This window comes from Vipera ursinii (assembly GCF_947247035.1).
Source record: "Vipera ursinii genome assembly, chromosome: 7".
Taxonomy (NCBI): Eukaryota; Metazoa; Chordata; class Lepidosauria; order Squamata; family Viperidae; genus Vipera; species Vipera ursinii.
Genome location: NC_139521.1, coordinates 21,268,104 through 21,294,690, shown reverse-complemented (window position 1 = coordinate 21,294,690; position 26,587 = coordinate 21,268,104). Strand labels below are relative to the sequence as shown.

Below are 26,587 nucleotides of genomic sequence, written 5' to 3'. Positions count from 1 at the left end.
AGCAACTGTGAAAGGGACCTTGGAGTCCTAGTGCAGGGCTTTTCAACCTTTTCACCCATTGTACCACTTTTAGGATAAGGCAATGTCTGAGTACCACAGGTGTCAAAACTTGACCAAAAAAAGAGGAAAAAAATGACAAAGTACAGGTAGTCCTCGACTTACAATTCACTTAGTGACTGTTTGAAGTTACGACGGCACTGAAAAAGTGACTTATGACCTTTTTTCACACTTATGACTGTTGCAGCATCCCAAGGGTCATGTGATTTACATTCGGATGCTTGGCAACTGATTCATACTTATGATGGTCCCAGGGTCATGTGATTACCTTTTGCAACTTTTTGACAAGAGAAGTCAATGGCCGGGGAGGGGGGGCAGCTCATCACTCAGGTTGCAGGGTGCCTGTGGGGGGGTAATCCATGGGTCTGTGGTGGAGGGGGATGGGTGCCCTCCTTCCTCCTTCTCTCCCATTGTCCCTTCCTTCTTTCCTTCCTTTCTTTCCTCCTTCTTTGTCCCTTCCTCCTTCCCTCCCTCTCTTCTATTGTCCCTCTCTCCCTCCCTCAGGTTGCAGGGTACCTGTGTGTGTGGGGGAATCCATGGGTTACTATTGTGAATGGGCAGGAGGGAAACCAAACTTTTCAATAGGCATGTTACTGTTTATACTCTGAAGGGTAAATATCCTTCTTTCCTTCCTTTCTTCCTTCCCTTTGTCCCTTCCTTCCTTCCCTCCCTCTCTCCCACTGCCCCTACCTTTCTTCTTTCCTTCCTTCCTTGTTTTTCTTTTTCTTTTAACTTGATCGTATTTGAAGAAGTTCTTTTTATTCCTTCACCAACCTCGGTTCATTCTTAGCAGTTCACAATTCTGGGCTTCTTCTTTTGTCATCTTTTTGTTTTTCCAGTTCTTCGCTAAGATTTTTGGGTCGCTTCTTCTCTTTTTTCCTCCATTCTCCAGGCAATTGTGCTTTTAATGACTCCAACTCCCCCACCCCACCCCATCTCCTTTCCCCATTATTTCCTCTTGCTACCAAGCACTCTCAGTTTAGGAAAACCGCTTTCTGAAGTCCAAGACAGGGAGGTATCAGACACAGTCACACTTCCATTGCAGTTGCCCTTAAAGTCCCGAAATTTTATTTTTTTAATTGAATTTATATACCGCCCTTTCCCGTAGGACTCACAGTGGTTTACAGGGTATATAAAACATCAATACAAAAATTAAGAGCAATTTAAAAAGATTAAACTAAGTCCCTGAAAAAATATAAAACCCCAGTTAAAAACCCAATTAAAACTCAGCCTGGGCTGGAAAGCTCAAAGAGCCAGGTCTTCAGGTCTCGGCAGAATGATCGAAGGTCGGGGGCAGTCCTAAGCTCCACGGGCAGCTGGTTCCAAAGGGCAGGCGGCCCCACAGAGAAGGCCCTCCCCCTGGGTGTCATCCGCCGGCATTCTTTTACCGCCGGCACCCTGAGAAGGCCCTCCCTGTGGGAGCACACAGGACGAAGGGAGCTTGATGCCGGCAGCAGGTGTTCCCTCAAATATCCCGGACCCAAGCCATTTAGGGCTTTATAGGTCATCACCAGCACCTTGAATCTCACCCGGAGGGCAACTGGAAGCCAATGCAGCTCGCGGAGCAGAGGTGTTACATGGGAGTAACGGGAAACCCCCATCACAACTCGCGCGGCTGCATTTTGCACCAGCTGAAGCCTCCGAGTGGTCCTCAAGGGCAGCCCCATGTAGAGAGCGTTGCAGTAGTCTAAGCGGGAGGTCACGAGTGCATGAGTGACTGTGCGTAGGGCATCTCAGTCCAGATAGGGTCGCAACTGGTGCACCAGGCGAACCTGGGCAAAAGCCCCCCTGGTCACGGCTCCTATATGGTCTTCAAAACTGAGCCGTGAATCCAGGAGGACAACCCAAGTTGCGAGCCCTATCAACTGGGGGGGTAACACCTCACCCCCCATTGTTAACGATGGAATAGTTTGGTCAACCCGAGATGCCGGTATGCACAGCCACTCAGTCTTGGCAGGATTGAGACGAAGCCTGTTTCTCCCCATCCAAACCCGGACCACCTCCAGGCAATGGGACATCACAGTGAGGGCATCAATGGGTTGGTTCGGGGTGGAGAAAAAAAGTTGGGTATCATCAGCGTACTGATGATACCCCACCCCAAAACCACGAATGATCTCGCCCAGCGGCTTCATATAGATGTTGAACAGGAGTGGAGAGAGAACCGACCCCTGAGGGACTCCACAAACGAGAGGCCTCGGGGCAGATCTCTGCCCTCCCGTCAACACCGACTGCGAATGGCCCAGGAGATAGGAGAACTACCGTAAAACAGTGCCTCCCACTCCCAACCCCCTCAGACGCCGCAGTAGGATACCATGGTCGATGGTATTAAAAGCCGCTGAGAGGTCTAATAGGACTAGGACAGAGGAACAACCCCTGTCCCGAGCCCGCCAGAGATCATTCACCAGCGCAACCAATGCCGTCTCCGTGCTGTGCCCGGGCCTGAAACCCGATTGGTACGGGTCCAGATAATCAGTTTCCTCCAGGAACAGGGGAAGCTGATGCGCCACCACACTCTCAACAACCTTCGCCAGAAAGCGAAGGTTGGAGACCGGACGATAGTTGTTTAAAACAGCCGGGTCAAGGACAAGCTTCTTGAGGAGGGGTCTCACCACCGCCTCCTTCAAGGCGGCAGGGAAGACACCCTGGGCTTATTTTGCTTCCATAAAGATTGTTCTTTCCCACACGGGCTTTGGCTGCCTCAGAAGACGCGAGGGGCCTTGCTCCTTATCGGAGACGTGCAGAGGGAGGCCAGAAATCACCCTCAGACTGTGGTGTCAGGTGGGGGCAGAGCCTGGAGGGAACTCTTCAAAGGGAACTCACTACCCGCCTGCCTACCCGCCTCTGCAGCTCCTTCCCTGGGCACTTCACATCTAGCTCTGCAGCAGGCCTGCAAAGGGCGATGGGAAAGGAGCGGGTGCAGGGCCAATCAGGAGCCCTGCTAGGGGGCAATGTCACATGAAGAGAAAGACAGAGAGAAAGAGAGAAGGGAAGTGCAAGTGCCTCTCTGTACAAGCAGGGATCAATGCTGCTTTCCAGGTGATAAGTGCTTCTTCAGGGCTCAGCAGACATGCCAGGATCAGTGCTGCTTTCTAGGTGATTGGTGCTTATTCAGGGTTCAGCAGCTCCAGCTGGAGCCTGGCGCTGATCCTGGCACTTCTGCTGAGCCCTGACTGCCCCAAAGAAGTGCCGAACAGCTGGAAAGCGGTGCTGATCCTGGCGCTTGAGCCCTGACAGCCCTGAAGAAGCGCCAATCAGCTGAGAAGTGGTGCTGATCCTTGCTGAGCCCTGGCAGCCCCGAAAAAGCACCAATCACCTAGAAAGCACTGATCCTGGCGCTTGAGCCCTGGCAGCCCCAGCGCTAGGCCACCACCTCCCTCCCAGCCTCCTCACTGGCCAGGGCTGCCGCCAGGAAGCCATCGACCCGCTGGGAGTTCTCTGTGGACTGGAGCCCATCAGCAGAGGTTGGGGCCATATGGAGCTGCCAGCTGATTGGTGCGTACGGCCAGCCCCAACCTCCGCTGATGGGCTCCAGTCCACGGAGAGCTCCCAGCGGGTCGATGCAGCAAGGCAGGGGGGAGGAAGGGGACACCGCGTACCACCAGCCCGGTGATCACTTGACTATGAGCCAGCAGTGTGCAGCAGCAGCCAAAAAAAATTAATACAATCCTGGGTTGTATAAACAGAGGCAAAGAATCAAGATCATGCGAAGTATTAGTACCGTGTTATAAAACCCTAGTAAGACCACACCTGGAATACTGCAACTAATTCTGGTCACCATACTACAAAAAGATGTTGACCTTGGAAAGAGAAGAGCAACTAAAACTATCAAAGGCCTGGAGACTAAAACATATGAAGAACAGCTGCAGGATTTGGGTTTGGCTAGTCTAAAGAAAAGAAGAAACAGAGGCAACATGATAGCAGTATTCCAGTATTTGAGGGGCTGCCACAAAGATGGTGTCAAAATATTCTCCAAAGCACCAGAGGACAAGAGAAGAAACAATGGTTGCAAACTGACCAAAGAGAAAAGCAACCTGGAATTAAGGAGAAACCTCCTAACAGTGAGGACAATTAACCAGTGGAACAGCTTGCCTTTAGAAATCGTGGGCATCACTGGAGGCTTTTAAGAAGAGACTAGACAGTATAGGTTCTCCTGCTTGAGCAGGAGGCTGGACTAGAAGACCTCCAAGGTCCCTTCCAGCTCTACTCCTATTCCTATTCCTATTCCTATTCCTACTCTACTCTACTCTACTCTACTCTACTCTACTCTACTCTACTCTACTCTACTCTACTCTACTCTACTCTAAAACTGACTATTTGGGTTGTCACATTTCCTGTGAAGGAATAGAGATGAATCCTGAAAAGGTGTGGGTGGTTTTAGAGTGGGTACCCCCCTGCACTAGGAAGCAATTGCAGAATTTTCTGGGTTTTGCCAATTCATCCCTCCCTTTGCCAAGATTGCATTGCCCATTACCAACCTTTTAAAAACTATAGGTGATAGTAAGCCTAAACCCAGCCAGCTCCTTAAATGGTCAATGAAATACCAAGGGGCATTTCAAAAGCTCAAGCACTTGTTTGCAGCTGAACCCATGCTCAAACACCCCAACCCTGAGGCACCGTTTGAAATCCAAGCAGATGCTAGTAATGTGGCTGTAGGTGCTGTGTTGTTGCAGAATGCCCAGGGTATACTGAAACCCTGCAACTACACCTCCAAGAAACTAGCTGACACGGAAAGGAGGTGGGCAGTCTGGGCGAAAGAAGCATTTGCGGTACAATAAAGGTTAAGGTAAAGGTTCCTCCGCACATGCGTGCTAGTCGTTTCCAACTCTAGGGGCCGGTGCTCATCTCTGTTTCAAAGCCGAAGAGCCAGCGCTTGTCTGAGGACGTCTCCGTGGTCATGTGGCCAGTATGACTAGATGCCAAAGGCGCACGGAACGCTGTTACCTTCCCACCATAGTGGTCCCTATTTTTCTACTTTCATTTTTACATGCTTTCAAACTGCTAGGTTGGCATTACTAACTTGGAGATTTTTCTTTGAGGGGGCTAAATAACCATTTGAAGGATTTTCAGCCTTGAAAACCCCAAGAAAATTGTCATCTAAGCAAGTTTGCTGGGCATAGTATTTTAATCATTTTAATTTTATACTGCGATATATCCCAGGGGGAGAAATTTCATGGCTGATGCTTTATCTAGATTACTTCAATATAACAGTGATAGACCTGAAGTAGTCTGGCCAGTCATCTCCTTTAAGCAGCTAGCTGCTCCACTATCAAGGCTCAGGGCAAATCAGAGCCTGAACTTCCAAATGAACTGTGTAAAGAATTGAAGGGGACATGAAAAATAAAGAATAGTTTCTGTCCCACACAAATGACTGCATCCTTCATGATGGTCTACCATGGGTTGGGGCTAAACTGTATGTGCCTTCCAGTTTGAGGGGAACTGTCCTGCAGAAGGCCCATGATTCAAAATCTGCCGGCCACTTTGGATTTGTAAAAACATTGCACTTGAACAAGTGGCAATTTTGGTGGCCATCATTGAAGAAAGACTTTGAGAGCTACAGTATGTGGCTAGTTGTCCTATCTGTGCAGCTACAAAATGGCCTCTGGGGAAACCCACTGGACTCTTACAGAGTGTGGCTAGACCATGGGCTCCATGGAAGGGGATATCAATGGACTTTATAGTGGAGTTACCCGAGAGTGGGGAAATACTGTTATTTGGGTTGTTACTGATCTTTTCTCAAAACAAATACATTTTGTCCCTTGTCCTAGAATACCTTCTGTTAAAGTGCTCACTAAACTTTTTATCCAATATGTGTATAGATTACATGGCATTCCTGACTACACATTTCTGGGAGGTAGGGGTTTTGGCAGGAATTCCTTAACATGTTGGGCTACTCCCATCATCCACAAACTAGCAGGGTGTGTGAAAGAGCTAACTCGGTTCTGGAACAGTACCTTAGGTGCTACATTAATTATCAACAAGGTAATTGGGCCAACCAACTGCCTTTTGAAGAGGTAGCTTATAATAATTCAGTTCACAGTACTGAAGGATTTACCCCTTTCAAGGTAGCTTCTGGCCAGGATTGCATCCCAATGCCAGAACTGCCCCAGGAGAAGCTCCTTGGTGGAGTAGATTGAGCAATATCAAAATACTCGGCCAGTGACCCAAAAAACATTAGAAGATGCACATCAAGCCCACAAGAAACAAGCTGATAAAAAGCAGATTAAGCCAAAAGAATTTAAAGTGGGTGAGAGTGTATTTGTCCACAAGGTAATCAATCAATCTTTATTTATTGATTAGCCCTTGGGCCATATCAAGTTACCAGATTCCAAAAACAAAATATCACCAAAACTTGACAAAAACAATTCAAATGGAACTGGATAAAATACAATTTAAAATAAAACAGAAACAAAATACAATCTAAATGAAATCAGGATAAAATACAATGATTTAAGAAACAGGTTAAATATGATTAAAATTATATTACAATGTCACCCCTGCATCTGCCCCAAACAGTCTTAAAACTACTTTTAAACTTACATTGATAAATCAAGTGATCTTTCCTACAATCTACCACACTCTGCTACACCAACCTTGTTCTTATTTCCATCAACTTTACAGCAAATTTGGCAATCCATTTCACCAACTGTAAATTAGAACCTAACAAACAATGATGCAAGAAGCGCTCTTTTGACATAGGGGTACTGGTATAAAAGATCCTGCCCAACTGGTGTTTCCTCAAATCTGAATACAGGGGACAATCAAAAATTACATGGGACATTGTTTCAACTTCCCCCATCCCGCATAAACAGACTCTTTCACTTACAGGAATCCCCCTATACCTGCCCCAAAGCATGTTTGTTTGAAGTTGGTCCAATCTCAGTTTGGTAAAAAATCTCCTTAAGATGGGAGATAAAGGCAAAGTTAAATATTTTTCTATTTTAAAAAATTGTTTATTAGCCGATAACCAGGGACAAACTTTTACTGCTGTCACCTATGCAATGTCCGATTGTGCACATGTCCTTAAATCTCTGTGCAATCCAAGTTCGAATCTGCCTAAGATCGTACTGCTGCCAGTTTAACGGAATACCAAAGCTAGATACCTGCTTCAAAACTCTTGATAACCAATTATTTTGGTTACTTGAGTTTATCTGATCCATTAGCGCTAGCTTAGGTAACCTCCCTTCCTCCATCACAAATATTCTGAGCCAATAATAAACGGCTTTCAGCATGGCCCTAGTGCCAATCGCATGGATTCCCGTTTCTGCCCTTACTACGCAAGCTGGGGTTCCAGGGGATACTGCCAAAATTCTCCTGAGGAACTTATTTTGAGGAATTTCCTGCCCAGGCAGCTTAACTAATCCCCATATTTCTGCCCCATAGGTAAGTACTGGTTCAATTTTTGCCTGAAAGACCTTTAGCACTGGGGTTAATGAAGGTGGAGTTTTCTCTAAAATAAGTTTGTTTAATTGGGCCATCCGAGCCATGGCCTTCTGAGCTCCAGCTTTTACATGCTTGTTCCATTTACCATTTGTCTGGAATACTAGCCCTAAATAGGTAAATGACTGAACTTGTTCTATTCTTCTGCCATTTAAAACCCATCTCCTCATCTTTTGTTGCCTGCTAAATATCATTAGCTTTGATTTTTCTACATTAATTGTCAAACGATTTTTTATACAATATGCTGCTAACCTCCCTAGTGACCTTCGTAGCCCCACCTGTGAGGCCGACAGCAAAATTATATCATCGGCATATAACAGGCAATTTACCTGTCTTGTTCCTATACTAGGCCCATGAAGTGATAAGTCTTCCAGACATTTTGGAAAATCATTTAAATATAAATTAAAAAGTGTTGGGGCTAAAATACAACCTTGTCTTACGCCCTTCTTAATTGGAATTGCATTTGTTACCGATCCTGTTTTGTTCACTCGAACTCTTATCTGGGTTTCCATATATAACAATCTAATTAAGTATAGCAGTTTCTTTTCTATTCCCATGGACTCTAATTTATCCCATAAAATTGAACTATCAATTGTATCAAAGGCTGCCTTCAGGTCTATAAATGCCATGTACAGTGGTTTTTTCCAAAACTTAAGCTTTGTTATTAGATGATCCAGCTCCCTGCCCGAGCTGCTCGATATCCTCTCGGGCTTGGTGGTTGAGTTTCCCAAACTTATAGTTTTGGGAGACTTCAATCTACCATCCCTGGGAGGTTCATCTGAGCTAGCTCGGGAGTTCATGGCTTCCATGGCGGCCATGGACCTGACGCAAGTAATTTCAGAGCCAACTCATGAGGGAGGCCACACCCTTGACCTGATTTTTTATCTAGACGGTGGTTGGATGATCTTGGTGGGGGCTCTCCATTTATTATGCCCCTGTCATGGACCGATCATCATCTCCTGCAGCTGGTCTTCCGTTTTGCCACCCCCCGCCGTGGGGACACGGAGCCAATTAGATGGTACCGCCCCAGACGCTTAATGGATCCTGATAGATTCCAAGCGGCGCTGGGGTCCCCACCTGCCTCCATTGCTCACAGCTCGGCGGATGCCTTAGTGGAAGCCTGGGAAAGGGCAGCCACTGAGGCTCTTGACCGGGTTGTACCCTTGCGGCCCCTGACCCGGCGCAGATCCCAGCGAGCTCCATGGTTTTCCGCGGAGCTCTGGGAGATGAAGCGTCGGAAACGGGGCCTAGAGAGCAGCTGGAGGTCTAGCCGATCCGAACCCGACCGGTTGCGGTTAAGAACCTATATTAGGTCTTATCTCGCAGCGATGAGGGTGGCGAGGTGCAATTACTTCTCCACCCTCATCGCGTCCGCAGATAACCGCCCGGTCGCCTTGTTTAGGGTGACTCGCTCGCTTCTTAATCAGGAGGTGAGGGAGGATCCCTTGCAGGGTCGTGCCGAGGAATTTAGTCAACATCTGACGGATAAAATCGCTCGGATTCGGACCGGTTTGGACTCCAGCTGGGCAGAGTCTGGCGATCAGGACACGGGCGGTCCTGTCAATGTTATCTGGGAGGAGTTTGATTCTGTGACCCCTGATGAAGTGGACAGGATTATGGGGAAGCTGAGTTCCACCACATGTTTATTGGATCCGTGCCCTTCTTGGCTGGTTTATGCAGCTAGGGAGAGGACACGAGGCTGGCTCCAGGCGGTTATATCTGCTTCTTTGAGTGAGGGTTATTTCCCCACCGTCTTGAAGGAGGCGGTGGTGAGACCTCTCCTCAAGAAGCCTGCCCTGGACCCAGCTGTATTGAACAACTTTCGTCCAGTCTCCAACCTTCGCTTTCTTGCTAAGGTTGTTGAGAGTGTGGTGGCGCATCAGCTCCCTTTGGTCCTGGATGAAGCGGATTATCTGGACCCTTACCAATCGGGTTTCAGGCCCGGGCACAGCACGGAGACGGCATTGGTCGCTCTGGTGAATGATCTCTGGAGGGCTCGGGATAGGGGATATTCCTCTGTCCTAGTCCTATTAGACCTCTCGGCGGCTTTCGATACCATCGACCATGGTATCTTGCTGCGGCGTCTCAGGGGATTGGGAGTGGGAGGCACAGTTTTTCAGTGGTTCTCCTCCTATCTCCTGGGACGCTCGCAGTCGGTGTTGGCAGGGGGGCAGAGGTCGACCCCTAGGACTCTCGCTTGTGGAGTTCCTCAGGGGTCGGTCCTCTCGCCCCTCCTGTTCAACATCTATATGAAACCGCTGGGTGAGATCATTTGTGGTTTTGGAGTTGGGTATCATCAATATGCCGATGATACCCAACTTTTTATTTCAACCCCAAACCACCCCAGTGATGCCCTCGCTGTGATGTCCCGTTGCCTGGAGGCGGTTCGGGTCTGGATGGGGAGGAACAGACTTCAACTCAACCCTGACAAGACTGAGTGGCTGTACATTCCGGCATCCCGGGACATTCAAAACGTTCCATCTCTTTCTATGGGGGGGTGAGCTCTTACCCCCCGTGGATAGGGCTCGCAACCTGGGAGTCCTCCTAGATTCACGGCTCACCCTGGAAGATCATATAGTGGCCGTGACTAGGGGGGCTTTCGCCCAGGTTCGCCTGGTGCGCCAGTTGCGACCCTATCTGAACCGGGATGCCCTGTGTACGGTCACTCATGCGCTCGTGACCTCTCGCCTTGACTACTGTAATGCTCTCTACATGGGGCTTCCCTTGAAGACCACTCGGAGGCTCCAACTGGTACAGAATGCGGCTGCGAGAGTTGTCTTGGGAGTTTCCCGGTACTCCCATGTTACACCTTTGCTCCGCGAGCTGCATTGGTTACCAGTTGTCTTTCGGGTGAGGTTCAAGGTTTTGGTTACGATCTTTAAGTCCTTACATGGCATGGGTCCAGGATACCTCAGGGACCACCTGCTGCCGGCATCAACTCCCCTCCGCCCTGTGCGTTCCCACAGAGAAGGCCTCCTCAGGGTGCCGCCAGTCAAGGAATGCCGACTGGTGGCCCCCAGGGGGAGGGCCTTCTCTGTGGGCGCTCCGGCATTATGGAACCAACTGCCGGTGGAGCTCCGGACGGCATCAGACCTCCGAACTTTCCGTCGGGGCCTGAAGACCCACCTATTTGAAATGGCTGGTCTGGCCTGACAGGGGATTATGGGTTTTAATTCGTCGTTTTAGATTTGTATTACTGTTTTTAACTGGGCATGGGTTTAATCTTTTTTAATTTTTGTATTGTCTTTTTTATATATGCCCTGTGAACCGCCCTGAGTCCTTACCAAGGAGAAGGGCGGTATACAAATTAAATAAAACTTCAAACTTCAAACTTCAACAGAAAACAATTGTCCATTATAGATCTTCCGCTCCTGAAACCAGACTGTTCTTCAGCTAGAATGTTGTTTCTCTTTATCCAGTCTTCTAATTTATGCAGCAGATACTTAGCATAAATTTTTGCTGAAATGTCAATTAGTCTAATTCACGAAAAATTATCTGGATTATCTTTAGAGCCTTTTTTATGTAATGGAACAATTATTGATGTACGCCAACTGGCAAGAATTTGCCCTGTTCTATTAATAAAAGTAAAGAGACCCACCAGGACAGGCGCCCACCAGGCTATGTTTTCTTTAAGTAGCGATGCTGGGAGCGCATCCTGTCCTGGAGCTTTGCTTGTCTTCAGTGAAGAGATTAACTGCCTCACCTCTGTGATTGACACTTCTGCCCACTGGGGTAAGGCTTCAAATCCCTGTATCAAGCTCAGAGAGGATATCACTTCATCAGAGCTCTCCGCTATTGCTGGAGTGGCCAGATGCCTCTCCCAACTTTCTGCAGTAATATTTGGGTCACTTATTGGTTTTCTATCTTTAATAATTTTTGAGACCCCCAACCAGAAAAGTGTGGGTGAGGCCAGCTTTGCTGCCTGTTCTAAGCCAGCCCATAAGTCGTCAATATAAGAGGCCTTTTTCCTCTTCAGTAGCTGCTTGTATTTCTGCCTCATAGTAATATACTTCTTCTGTAATTCCATCTTTGGGCACATTAAGTATCTCCTAAGTGATTTCCTAAGCTGTTTTTTCCCTTCCTTGCATTCATTATCAAACCATGATGAGTAACTAGAATCAGACTGGCCCATTGACTTAGTAGTCATAAAAAATACTTCAATTTCTGACATATTTCCGCAAAATACACTATAAGCTCTTGTTCACCCGTACTATTTGAACATACATGCGCTAGGGCTTCCATACGTGGTGAATTCATAAATTCTGTCACTGCTTTCCCATCAACCCTCTTCCATTTTAGCCTTCTCTCCTGAGCTATTTCCAAGTTGAAGCCTATTTGTTGAATTATTTGGTTCCTTTTCCTTAAGTCAGAACGGAGTGCCAGGGACATCTCAATCGGAAGATGCTTCCTTTCTGGCCTTGGTAACGTCAAGACCGAAGTGGCCCGATACTAAACTGTGAGAAACACAGAAGTAATGAATAGAACTACATGCCTTGGGACCAAAAAAGGTTATGGGGTACCTTCTAACCTCTGAATACTGGCCTACAATTTGAAGGTTACAATTATATACCATTGTTAGAAATTTTCCCCCATCTTTGTTCTTTTTCCTATCTTGGGAGACCCATGATTGTTGGTTATGTAAATAACCATCTGGAATTGTACCATTTTCAACAAAAGTCTCAGAAATGTTAAATTTACTCAGGCTCAAAACTTAAGAGAAAATTTTTATAAAATGTTTTATAGATGGCATCTGGATCCCAAGAAGTTGTCCAACATGTATCCTAATTTACAGTCTAAATGTTGGAGATGTGGTAGTTTAGAAGCTACCTATTTTCACATGTGGTGGACTTGTAGAAATATAAAAGCTTTTTGGATCAAAATTTGGTGGAACATTCAAAAGATTTTAAAGAGAAAGATAAAGTTTTCTCCGCAATTGTTTTTATTGGTTATTGTTGTAGATTGTGATGTTAAAGAAACTAATTTGATGTTGAATATGATAACAGCAGCACGGTTACTAGTGGGACAATATTGGAAGAAGGATAGTTTGCCTACTATAGAAGAATGGGTGTTTAAAGTTTCGAATCTTGCAGAAATGTCTAAGATTTCTGCTTATTTGAAAGATCATTCACAGGAAAGATATATTTCAGTTTGGAGGAGATGGATAAATTATATTCAGAACAAATATGGGACTAAAAAGTTCCATTTAGCTTATGAGTAGATTTTAGTGGAATATTGTTATTGGTACTTTGTTTGTAGTTATGTTAAAGGGGAGTTAAAGCACATTATGAATTTGGTTAATTGTATATTATGCATAAATTTTATTTAGAATATGATTATTGTAACTATAATCCTGTATTTAGCTCTGGGAAGTGGGGGGGAGAAGTGGGCGGGTTTGGGGTGGGGGGATTTGGGGATATATTGTAAAACTTTGTTTTTGTAAAACTTTTTAATAAAAAAACAAAAACAAAAGGCTCCAACGAAGGACCCACACGGGCATTAAAATCTCCTGCCAAAATTAAAGGTGTTTTTATAAATTTTTAACGTATATATAATACTGTATCTTTACTTCTAGTGCCTCCCACAGATCGCCCATTGCTGGATTGACATAGACATTTATAAATACCATTGACTTCCCTCCATATGCCAAATGGATTGCTTGAAAAAATAAAGGGCCGGCACACGAGCATATCTCGTTTCCCTTCCAACCTAATTCGGCTTTAACCAAAATACACAACCCTCCTGAAGTTCTTCCCTTTATGGCTACCCTCTTTGCTGGCAACTGCCAAATATTAAACCCAGGGAGCTCAATTGGAGCCTCATCACCACTAACCCAGGTCTCCTGCAAGGCAATTACATGATACCTGTTTAAAAATTTAATACAATCATCTGTGCACCACCTCCCTCTCCATCCTGCCACATTCCAAGAGAGGAAGTGTACTCTTGAAGAAAGTGAGTGCTCGCTATTTCCTAGTCAGGCTTCTTGAATAATCTCTTCCACCCGTCCTTCCCCATTTGCACTCACACACCCATTTAATTGTCTGCGCTCCATAAAAGTCTGTTTAGGCATCATTTCTCTGCCTGTTACTTTTAGACTTGCAGATCCATAAGTTCTATTAATCTCTGCCTCCACAATAATTGATTTTACTTGAGGCTCCGTGCTTACGTCGTTTCTTGGTATCGTTTGTGCCACTGAGGACTGGGAGATTCCTTCCTGGATACCTTACATCTCCGGTGTTCGTCCCACAGCACTTTGCACTGTCAGGTCAGCTGTCTTTGGCACTTTCTACTGTATAAACGCAGATGTCCGGTTTCCTGAGCTTGCAAACTGCTGACTCTCCGGAACTGCATCATAACTTAATGGGGACAAAACTATCGGCACCAAAGAGGTGGCAGAGGAAATGGTCTGCTTCAGCAGATTCCTCATCTCTTTTAGTTTTTTAAGTACTTATTGCTGCTCCGTTAATGAAAGTAAAGAAAAAGTTTCTAAGCAGGCAGAATCAAATATCTCATCTTGTGTTAAACCAATTGAAGGAAGTTTCACAGTTGCTGGAACCAAAGCCTCAGCCAACATTTCCTTTGTGATGCAAGATCTCCTCCCTGTTTCAGTTAACTTAGTTTCCCCATTTCGTTTGCTTTTTGAGTCAGCTGACCCATGCACTGCACCACTCTCCCTAGGGGCTCTCTGAATCAAGGGGTTGATTTCACTACTAGAAAAAACTCGGGTTGTTAAAATTTGGTAAAAAGCCAGGAATCCTCTCATTCGCGTGAGCAGACTTGGAAAGAGCTGTTGTTTGAATTTAAGAAGGATTCTGGAATAATTATCGCATTGTGGAAGATATTCATATGCTACCAGATCTATTGCCCCCTTGTCACTCCGAGTAAGCTGTGACAAAGAGGTCACTATCTGTCTTTTTGAAGTCCATCTACCCACATTTATCTCAGAATTATATATGTTCAATACAATCTGCTCCTTCAACAATCACCTGCTTACCCCCACACACCTGTGCCATGGGATTTCAGGCCCATCCAGCTCACCATCTTTTTCTCCGCCATTACAGCCAATATGTTGTCTGCTTACTCCTTCCCTTGTTCGCACCATTGATGGTGTCTGACCAGGTCGTTCTGTCTGGCAACCAGCCGAAATTACCTGCGGCTTTTCCGTCTGTACCACAGCAATAAGATTGATCACAGAGTTCAACTTTAAACGTACCTCTGCAAACTGGTCAAAAATGGCCCAAGAAGTGAGCATGCTGCGCCGGCTGATGAAATCCTTTATGCTATCACTTAGCTGGTTTTCAAGCCCTGAAGCTGATCCATTTTGATTGTCAAACTCCAACTCTAATCCCTTATCCTTATCCTGGCTTGGAACTGACTCACTTAAAACTGCTGAGTCATTTGTCATCCAATTACACGGAGGGATTAGCGAGCCTCTTAACTGACTTCTTAACTGGCTTTCTTCGGCCTGCGCCTGCAGATCCCACTCCAGGGAAGAATCTCCAAACAATGCCAAAGCCTCACATCTGTCCGGCGGGAGAAAGGGGGAGGATGCACGACTTACTGTAGATGGTATAGGCTGACAGAATCCATCAATTTTCTGTTGTTTTTGTGGGTTGCTTCTATCTTCCTTACTATTTGGTGAACACTGTGCTGTCTTTTTCTTCCCCTTGGGAGAGGCCATTATTACCCTCAAGAAACAAATGAATAAAAATAGACAAGGAGCTGTTCTGTCATATTGTCTTTGCTGCTTTGGCCTGCTGGCTCCTTCCAAGATTCCTTCCACTACCGTATTTTCTGGCATATAAGACGACTTTTTAACCCATGAAAATCTTCTCAAAAGTCAGGGGTCGTCTTATACACCGGGTGCTGAAACTTTAGGGACAGGGCTGGCTGGAAAACCTGGAGCGGATCTCCCAATTGGTCTGCACAGGGAAAGCGGGACCAACTGGAGAAGAAGCTGCAGTCTGTGATTTTTTACAGGCTGGGGTCTGGGTGTCTTTCCTTCTAAAGTTGAAGAGCAGCTGCAGTCTATCCCAACTTGAAAGGCAGGTGGGGAATGCAGCAGTCAGAGAAGCTCCTTAGCTCTAAGGACACATTTGACTCAGGAACTGGGCGGGCTGGCTGGAAAACTTGGAGCGGATCTCCCATTTGTTCTATGCAGGGAAAGCTTTAGAGTGAATTAGGAAAAGTTTAATCCACTTGCACTGTTTTATGTTTACACGTTTGATGACAGCCTTATGTTTATAAGTGACAGTTTTCCTACTAAGTACCTGCATGTCATAAGCATTTGAATTAAAATTACCATATTAAAATCAAATCTGATGTTTTTTAAATTTTTATTTGGTGTGCGTTGGAAGAGGGGTAGTCTTATACGGCGAGTATAGCCCAAACCCTATAATTTAACAGGAAATGTAGGGGGTCGTCTTATACGGCCAGTCATCTTATACGCCAGAAAATACGGTAGGTACTTATAGACTACCCAAAAATAAAATAAATGGGGCCAAAATATGTGGGCCCATTCATCATTGTAAAAATAATCAACCCAGTTATGGTGCACTTGGATCTGCCAAAAAATCTTAAAACGAATCCACCCTGTGTTTCCTTGCAGTTTGCTTAAGTCTGAAATTGTGTCTCCTCTTTGCCCTGCTCAGTCAACCCCCACAATACCTATTCTCATAGAAGAGGAACATTTTGAAATCAAAGAAATATTAGATGCCAGGAAACATAAAGGGAAAATACAATACTTAGTGGCTTGGAAGCATCTTCCTCTTTTGCAGTCCAAAATGAGTGGATGTTTGAAATGTTCGAGCCCCTAGGCTCTGAGTGTTTCATAGAAAATACCCGGACAAGCCAAGCAGGAATTATGTTCCATAATCTTTAACTGATATTAGTTAAACTGTGTTTCCTATTTTATTTTGGAATTTTGCATTGTTTTTCTTTTGTAGGAAAGAAGGAGGGCCAATTGTCAGCCAGATCTCCAGTGGTGTTTTTTTTCTGAGGCTTGCTTGCTATCACCTGCCATGGAAACAAGGAGGGGGGGCTTAGGTATTTGGGGTGGGAAGAGTCTGATATGTGAGTGTGTCTCTGGGAACTGGAAGGAAGGTTTTTATTCATGAGCTATGGCACTGCTGAATGAGTTAGTTTACATTTCTCCAAGGCCAACTGTCCTGAGACTCCAGAGGCAAGAAACACCTAGAGAGGAGCTGTTTCCCATAACATCTTACTGGATGTTGATTGGACTCTTTGTGCCAGACTCTTGGGTGAAGGGATTTGGGATGATTTGCTATGTGTAACTTGCATGCAGTTTTGCTTCAGATCTTGCCTGCTTTCGCTGCTATTAGTTCTTTCTTAGTAAAAGTACCTCTTCTCTAAATCAAAGGAGTCGGGGGATTTCTTTCTTAGGATTTGAACGGAGGCAATCCTGACACAATTCTTGGATGCCAACCTATGTCCCAGCCCAGCTGACAGATGGACTTACTGCAAGGTGACAAAGTACTGCTCATTCTGAAGAAGGATCAGTATCCCAGAGATTTTTCTGCTTTCTCAACCCTGGAAGACAGAATGACAAGAAGGAGACCATTAAGATTTTTTTTAAGAGTCCCACTAGGAAGCAAAATTTAATGTCTCTAAGAAAGTGTGTGAAATGCAGCTTGTTCCTGCAAACATTCCAAACACTTTCCCAGCCACATCAATAATACAAAGGACATACCTGGTTTTTTCCATACTGTCAGGACCCACCTCAATCCACATCTTAGGAAATAAGAACTCTTGGATGCAAGTTTAGTCCAAAAGGAAAATGTTTACTAGGAAGGAATCGATTGTGGGAATACAAGACGGAATCTGAGAAAAGTTACATTTCAATCCTATATAAACCATTCCCATTTCAGCCCCTCCCCTCATCCATTTGGTCAGGCTGTCGTCAGTTGCTAGGTGTCAGGTCCTTCCATGGGAAAGGGAACTCTCCTTGGTTTTATGGTTATTGCTTTCCTTTTCAGTTGTAAATGAAGATACAAACCAGACCTGTCTGTCCCCCTCCCTTCCCCCGTTAAAACATCCCCTGTTGTTTGAAAATCGCTTTAGTAACCATCCTCTCCCCCCCCCTCGGAGAGATGGCAGAATCCCCAGTAATAGCACGTTGTTCTACCTATACAATTATGAAATGAGATATAAATGGATTCTGACATTCGGCTCTCCTTTCAGAAAAAAGATGAGTCCATCTGTGGGGAAAGAAAACATACAAATGTTAGCCTGGTTTGTTTGGATATTCTGTATGAAACCTCTTAAGCAACTTAGGTGCTTTAACATGGAGTTTGTTAACCCACTCATTTTCTGAGGAGGGGAGGTGTTTCCATGCCACTAAATATTGTATCGTTCCATGGTGTTTTCTGGAATCTAAGATTTCTTTCACTTCAAAATGTTGTTCTCCTTCCACCATGATGGGTGGTGGTGGTGGTGGGATTTTTTCTCGTAGTGGTGATTGTTGTTCTCTCTTTAATAGACTGCAGTGGAAGGTTGGGTGTATTCGTCTAAGATTTTTGGGTAGTTCTAATTCAACTGTTACTGGGTTTATGATTCTTTTAATTGGAAAGGGTCCAATATATTTTGGTCCTAGTTTTTTACAGGGTTGGAGTGATTTCAGGTATTTTGTGGATAAATATACCATCTCTCCTACCCTAAATGGTGTGGGATCGGTTCTTTTTTTGTCTGCCTGTGTCTTGTATGCTTTTCTGGCATCTTCCAACGCTTTCCTAACGATTGGCCATGTATTTTGTAATTGAGCAATCCATTCCTTCAGATCAGGGATAACCGGTTCTTTTGGGGTTAGTTCTGGTATTGGGTTGAAACTCTGGCCTGTAGCTACTTGAAAAGGAGTGTAACCTGTGCTTGAGTGGACTGCATTATTATATGCTACTTCTGCAAAAGGCAGTAGGTCCGTCCAGTCGGACTGCTGAAAATTAATATAGCATCTCAGATATTGTTCAAGTATATTATTAAGTCTTTCAGAAGCTCCGTCTGTCTGAGGATGGTGACTAGATGACAGTCCTTGGGTGGTTCCTAAGACGGATAAAAATTCTTTCCAAAATGCCGACGTAAATTGCACCCCTCTGTCAGATATGATGCGTTGTGGTACCCCGTGTAATCTGTAAATATGCTGTACAAAAAGTTTTGCTAATGCTTTTGCAGTCGGGATTTTTTGGCAAGGTATGAAGTGTACTTGCTTAGAGAACAGATCTGTGACAGTCCATACTACGGTGTTTCCATTACTTTCTGGCAGTTCTACGATAAAATCCATGGCTATTTCTTTCCATGGGGCTGAGGGGTTTGCCACCGGTTGTAACAGACCTGGCGGTTTCCCTTGCAGTCTTTTGGCCATCGCGCAAATTTGACAGCTACCCACATAGCTTTCTATGTCCTTTTTCATAGATGGCCACCAAAATTGCCTTTTAGTTAAGTGTAAGGTTTTTACAAAGCCAAAGTGTTCTGCTGATTTTGTATCATGGCACAGTTGCATGAAATTGATTCTCTGTGTGGCAGGTATATATAGCTTCTCCCCCACCCACGGCAGTCCATCTTTAATTGTGCACACATGTTTATTTTTCTGGAACCATTCATCACTTTCCAAAGATTTCCTGAATTCTATTCCAGTTTGGCTATCTACCTTCGGCTTCATTTTTTCTTGTGCCCTGGTGGTGACTGGTGCTGCCAGTTGTTGTTCCGGTACAAGTGGTTTAAAGTCAGTAACTCTTGTGCTGTTATATTGGGGCATGCGGGATAATGCATCTGCCAGGAAGTTCTTTCCCCCCGGTAAGTGTTTGAGAGTGAAATTGAATCGGTGAAAATGTTGGGACCAGCAGGCTTGCTTAGGAGTGAGCTTCCTGGGCGTTTTTAGTGCTTCCAAATTTTTGTAGTCTGTCCAGACCTGGAAAGGTATTTTATTTCCTTCTAAAAATTGGCGCCATGTTAGTAATGCCCACCTCAACGAGAATGCCTCTTTTTCCCATATTGGCCAGCGTTGTTCTGTTTCTGTGAGTTTTCTGGATGTGTATGCGCATGGTTGCAATGTCCCCCCATCATTTTCTTGTAATAGTACGGCTCCTACCGCTACATCACTCACATCTGCCTGTATTACAAAAGGTTTGTCGGGATCTGGGTGTTTTAGGACAGGTTCAGCAGAAAAAAGTCTCTTTAGCCTCTCAAATGCTGCTTGACATTCCATTGACCATTTCAGAGGCTGGCTGGGTTTCACGGGTGACCCCCCCTTCGTTTTCAACAAATTTGTGAGAGGCATGGCTATTTGGCCAAATGTGGGGATGAATTGGCGGTAGAAGTTTGCAAACCCCAGGAAACTTTGCAATTGCTTCCGTGTGCGGGGGGGTTCCCACTCTAGTAATCTTTGGTTTCTGTGAAGATAAGGATGTCATCGAGGTAAACCAGGACCCCCTTATATAGGTGCTCTCTCAGCACGTTATTAATTAATTGCATAAAGACTGCGGGGGCCCCTTGCAGTCCGAATGGCAATACTTTGAATTGATAGCACCCCATTGGGCAGTTGAATGCAGTCTTCCATTCGTCTCCTTCTTTAATCCTAATACGGTAGTATGCTTCTCTCAGGTCTAGTTCGGTAAAAAATCTTTCCTTTCGATAGGTGGGATAACATATCCTTCATTAGGGGAAGGGGGTACAGATTACATTCACTAATTGTGTTCAAGTTTCTATAGTCCACAACCAAACGAAAGGACCCATCCTTCTTCTCCCTGAACAGAACCGGGGCGGCCACTTTGGGTTTGGCAGGCTCAATAAATCCTCTTTCTAAGTTTTTCTTTATGAATCTCTCCAATTCTGCCATTTCCCTTGGGCTCATGGCATACATCCTGGGTTTTGGGAGTTTTGCCCCAGGTTTGAATTCTATGGTGCAGTCTGTGGGGCGGTGGGGGGGAAGCTCATCTGCTCTTTCCTCACTGAAAACCTCAGCCAGGTCCCTGTATTCCTCCGGTATCTCTGGTAATCCCTTCTCTTTCCCCACTGCTGCTGTCTCCTCCCTCTGGGTTGGGGGGGTGCTTTTGGAGTCTAAGTTCTTCTGCCCCCCCCTTTGGGAAATTGAGTTCTGCTGTCCTCCAGTTTATCCCGGGGTTCCATTTCTTCAGCCATTCCAGTCCTAGGATCATTGGGCATTCCATGCCTGGGGCCACTATAAACGTTATGTCCTCTTCATGGGGCCCCACTGATAGGTGGATTGGTAAAGTGGCTAGGGTGGCTGGTCCTCCCCCTGCTATTGTCCCATCTAATTGACTAAAAGAGATTGGTTGTTTTAGCCTCCTCACTGGGATGCTCAATCTCTCCACCAGCGTTGGGCTGATAAGGCAGCGGATGCACCCAGAGTCTATCAGAGCTTTTATTTTGGCTGCTTCAGGCATAGGGGAAGCTAATATAGTCACTGTCTTAAGTATGGGTGGAAGGGGTCCACTTACCAATGGTTCTCCCTCTGAGCTGTCTTCCGAGTTGTCCACCGTCCCTGCGGTGCAGGCCGGAGTCCAGTCCCAGTTCCTGGCAGGAATTGTGGACTCTACAGCCTCTGTCCCCTTCATGGAAGATTCTTTTGTGTTGCCTTGGGGCTTCCCCGGCTTCTTGGAGGATGATGCCTCTGGTTTTCGTGGGGGGGCTTTTGAACGACATTCTGCAGCACGGTGGCCCTCTCTCCCGCAGTTGAAGCAACTTGTTGATTTTTTGCCTGTGGCTGGTGGTTTTTCCCACTCGCGTGTTTGCTCGGGTGGCAGGCGGCCCCATGGTTTTCCTCTGCGGTGTCTCTTCAGTAGGTCTATTTCCACTTCCTCCGCCAGGATGTACCAGTCATTTCTTCCCTCAGAAGAAATGGAGTAGCCTTCATAGTCAATAAAAAAATAGGAAAAGCAATACTGGGATACAATCCTCAAAATGACAGAATGATCTCAGTTCGAATCCAAGGCAGTTCGAATATCACAGTTCGAATATCACAGTTCGAATATCACAGTAGTCCAAGTCTACGCCCCAACCACCGGTGCTGAAGAGGATGAAATTGACCAGTTCTATGAAGCCCTACAGCACCTTATAGAACTAACACCCAAAAATGATGTCCTTATCATCATGGGGGATTGGAATGCTAAAGGAGGAAGCCAAAAGATAACTGGAATAACAGGCAAGTTTGGCCTTGGAGTACAAAATGAAGCAGGGCACAGGCTGATAGAATTTTGTCAAGAGAATACGATGGTCATAGCAAACACTCTTTTCCAACAACCCAAGAGACGACTTTACACATGGACATCACCAGACGGTCAACACAGAAATCAGATTGACTATATGCTCTGCAGCCAAAGATGGAGAAGCTCTATACAGTCAGTAAAAACAAGACCAGGAGCTGACTGTGGCTCAGACCATGAGCTTCTTGTTGCAAAGTTTAGGCTTAAATTAAAGAAAGTAGGGAAAAGCGCTAGGCCAGTCAGGTATGAATTAAATCATATCCCTGTTCAATATACAGTAGAGGTGACAAATAGATTTAAGGAATTAGATCTGATAGACAGAGTGCCTGAAAAACTATGGACAGAGGTTCGCAACATTGTACAACAGGTAGCAACCAAAACCATCCCAAAGAAAAAGAAATGCAAGAAAGCAAAATGGCTGTCTGAGGAAGCTTTGCAAATAGCTGAGGAAAGGAGGGAAGCGAAAGGCAAGGGAGAAAAAGAAAGATATGCCCAATTACATGCAGAATTCCAAAGAATAGCTAGAAGAGATAAGAATGCCTTCTTAAATGAACAATGCAAAGAAATAGAAGAAAACAATAGAATAGGGAGGACCAGAGATCTTTTCAAGAAAATTGGAGAGATGAAAGGAACGTTTCATGCAAAAATGGGCATGATAAAGGACCAAAATGGCAGGGACCTAACAGAGGCAGAAGAGATTAAGAAGAGGTGGCAAAATTACACAGAAGAACTATACAAGAATAATCTTAACGTCCCTGATAATCACAATGAGGTGGTCACTGACCTCGAGCCAGACATCCTAGAATGTGAAGTGAAGTGGGCCTTAGAAAAGCTGAGCAACAACAAAGCTAGTGGAGGTGACAGTATTCCAGCTGAGCTATTCAAAATCTTAAAAGAAGATGCAGTAAAAGTGCTACACTCAATTTGCCAGCAAATTTGGAAAACTCAACAGTGGCTACAGGTTTGGAAAAGATCAGTTTACATTCCAATTCCAAAGAAAGGCAGTGCCAAAGAATGTTCAAACTATCGCACCATTGCACTTATTTCTCATGCTAGTAAAGTTATGCTTAAAATTCTACAAGCTAGACTCCAGCAGTATGTGGATCGAGAACTACCAGAAGTACAGGCAGGATTTCGAAGAGGCAGAGATCAAATTGCTAACTAGAGATCAAATTGCTAACATACGCTGGATCATGGAGAAAGCTAGAGAGTTCCAGAAAAACATCTGCTTCATTGACTATGCTAAAGCCTTTGATTGTGTGGATCATAACAAACTCTGGCAAGTCCTTAAAGAGATGGGCATATCAGACCATCTTATTTGTCTCTTGAGAAATCTATATGCGGGCCAAGAAGCAACAGTGAGAACTGGACACGGAACCACTGATTGGTTCAAAATTGGGAAAGGAGTCCGGCAAGGCTGTATACTGTCGCCTTGCCTATTTAACTTATATGCAGAGCACATCATGAGAAAGGCAGGGCTAGATGAATCAAAAGTTGGAATTAAGATTGCTGGAAGAAACATCAACAACCTAAGATATGCAGATGATACCACTCTAATGGCAGAAAGTGAAGAAGAACTAAAGAGCCTCTTGTTGCAGGTGAAGAAGGAGAGTGCAAAAGTTGGGTTGAAACTAAACATTAAGAAAACCAAGATCATGCCATCTGGCCCTCTCAATTCCTGGCAAATCAATGGGGAAGAAATGGAGGTAGTGACAGATTTTATTTTCCTGGGCTCCAAGATCACTGCAGATGGGGACTGTAGCCAATAAATTAAAAGACGCTTGCTCCTTGGGAGGAAAGCCATGGCAAATCTAGACAGCACACTAAAAAGCAGAGACATCACCCTGTCAACAAAAGTGCGTATAGTCAAGGCTATGGTCTTCCCAGTTGCAATGTATGGCAGTGAAAGCTGGACCATAAGAAAGGCTGAGGGCCAAAGAATTATGGTGCTGGAGAAGACTCCTGCGAGTTCCTTGGACTGCAAGGCGATCAAACCGGTCAGTCCTAGAGGAGATCAACCCTGACTGCTCTTTAGAAGGCCAGATCCTGAAGCTAAAACTCAAATACTTTGGCCACCTAATGAGAAGGAAGGACACTGGAGAAGAGTCTAATGCTGGGAAAGATTGAGGGCAATAGAAGAAGGGGACGACAGAGAATGAGGTGGCTGGATGGAGTCACTGAAGCAGTAGGCGTGAGCCTAGATGGACTCCAGAAGATGGTAGAGGACAGGAAGGCCTGGAGGAACATTGTCCATAGGGTCGCGATGGGTCGGACACGACTTCGCAACTAACAACAACAACAATTAACGATAATCTCAGTAAAGCATCTCTCTACTTATTAGAACATATCTTAACCGCAGCAAGACTGGCATATGCCCAAAAATGGAAAAGAAAGGAAACACCCACTGAAGAAGAAATAATAGATAAAATTTTATCCTGCGCTGAAATGGACAGGTTAACCCTAGAGATCAAAAATAAGAACGAAATGGAGTATTATGAAATTTGGCAAAATTTGTACAATTGGTTAGAGTTAAGGAGGATCGCTGAGATGAACACTGTTTGATTGGTTGATAATGTAAGGATTTTTTATTAGCATCTATATAATGGACATAACTGAAAGATACGTAAGTATAACGCTGAGGACTGAATGACAGTTTACTAAAAAATCCCGACAGATCTTATATGTAGTTTTTTATACTCTGTCCTGTTATAGATTGTATTTTAGGTTTTTGTTATTTCTTTCTGTAACATAAGATAACACTAATAGTAGTGTTGTAGCTAGGGAAGTTGAATCATGTCCACTTTTGTTTTTAAATGTATATTTAATAAAATTTTCAAAAAAAAATATTGTAAGAGGCACTTGTCTTCACTTGGGTCATAACTGTCACACAACCAAAATTAGGCAAAGGTATGGGTTGCCATCTGCTCACAAAGGAATAAAGGTGGATCTTAGACTCCAGATATTTACATGTTCTCATGAGCAGCAGCAGAAGTTCCTGCACTACAAAGAATCTGAAGAGTAAACAATGTATTTCCTTGTGTCATTAGAACTGTATCTTTAATCAAACTATCCAAGGGAAATTGTGGGGAAAAAACCCAGAACTTTAGCTAAAGAAAAGTGTATTCTTGAAGGAGTACCATTTCCAATACATATCAGAATAAGACAGCTCTGTAAGTGTGCATATGGAATCCTATTTTATGCACTGACTGTGTCAACAAACAGTAAGATGAAAAAGGAAGAGGCACACCTATATAAGGTGGGTGCCCTCTCCTCTTTGCTTCTAAAAAACATCTGATGACTGTTATATGTAGGCCTTTTTATCTGTCTAGAGAAATTACTGTGGTAATTATTACAGCTGTTTATGTTCCACCTGATGCCAATGTCAGCACGACACTTTCCAAGCTGTATGACATCATCACCAGGCAGGAGCAAACTCACCCAGAGGGCGCTCTTGTTGTGGCTGGGGAATTCAATCAAGCTTGTCTGAAGACAGTTCTCCCCAAGTTTGTACAGTATGTGCAAGTTTCCACCAGAGGGAAGAACACTTTAGACCATGTATATTCCAATCTGAAACAGGCATACAGAGCTTTCCCTCTCCCCCACCTGGGTACATCCGACCATCTTTCACTCCTGTTGTGCCCAAAGTATGTCCCTCTCAGGAAAAGAACTCAGGCAGTCACAAAAAGGGTCAAAACCTGGCCAGGGGGTGCTCTCAGCCAGTTGCAGGACTGCTTTGAAATCACTGACTGGAGTGTATTCGAAGAACAAGATCTGAATGCATATACAGATGCCGTACTCTCTTATATTAGAACATGCACTGATACTGTAATGACAGAAAAGTGCATTAGAGTGTACGGGAACTGTAAACCCTGGATGACTGCAGAGATAAGAACACTCCTGAGAGCTCTGGGAAGTGGGGGGGGGGAAAAGTGGGTGGGTTTGGGGTGGGAGGGATTTGGGGATATATTGTAAAATTTTGTTTTTGAAAAACTCTTTAATAAAAAAAAAAAGAACACTCCTGAGAGCCCAGGATTCTGCCTTTAAGGCAGGGGACAGGGACACATACAGAGAGGCCAGGGCAAATCTCAGAAGAGGCATTAGGATGGCAAAACAACAATATAAACACAAGGTGGAGAACCACTTAGCAGACAACGATCCGAGGCAAGTATGGCAGGGACTGCAGCACTTAACCAACTACAAGGGCAGTACGAGGAGCATGGCTAACACCAATGCCTTGTTGACGGAGGAGCTGAATATCTTCTTCGCTCGCTACGAGGTGAAAAGACCAGACCCCGTAGCCTCTGCTGGCCGGCCTTCTGATTCTCAGCCACTCACCCTGTGTGAACACCAAGTGAGAGCTGTATTGAAGGCTGTGAATCCCAGGAAAGCCGCAGGCCCAGATGGGATGCTGGGGATAGTGGTTAGGAATTGTGCCGACCAATTAGCAGGGGTCCTGGCAAGGATTTTTAACATCTCCTTGCAAACGGCATGTGTACCATCATGCTTGAAAGCAGCTACCATTGTCCCAGTCCCCAAGAAAACTGCAGTTGAGTGCCTAAACAACTACAGACCTATTGCATTAACGTCTGTAGTCATGAAATGCTTCGAAAGATTGGTTCTCCAACATCTCAGGACAATGCCTCCCACTGGATTTTGATAAACATCAATTTGCCTATAGGGGGAATAGGTCAACAGACAATGCCATAGCTACTGCTTTACACTTCATAGCAAGTCATCTCGAGAAACCTGGAAGTTATGTCAGGATGCTTTTTGTTGATTATAGCTCAGCTTTCAACACCATTTTGCCAAGCATTCTCATCGAGAAGCTGACTGACTTGAAATTCTCCCCCGCCATCTGCGAT

General features: G+C 44.9%; 1 protein-coding gene across 2 annotated transcripts in view; it reads right to left on the bottom strand.

Annotated features, from left to right (window-relative positions):
* Window positions 1-26,587, bottom strand: part of CC2D2A (coiled-coil and C2 domain containing 2A) — a 258,992-nt gene that overhangs the window by 227,562 nt on the left and 4,843 nt on the right. For both annotated transcript variants that reach the window (XM_083366907.1, XM_083366908.1), the window contains exon 2: window positions 16,970-17,040. In XM_083366907.1, coding sequence (XP_083223033.1) covers window positions 16,970-16,994 — 25 coding nt within the window. In that variant the 5' untranslated portion in view covers window positions 16,995-17,040. The remainder of the gene's footprint in view (window positions 1-16,969; window positions 17,041-26,587) is intronic.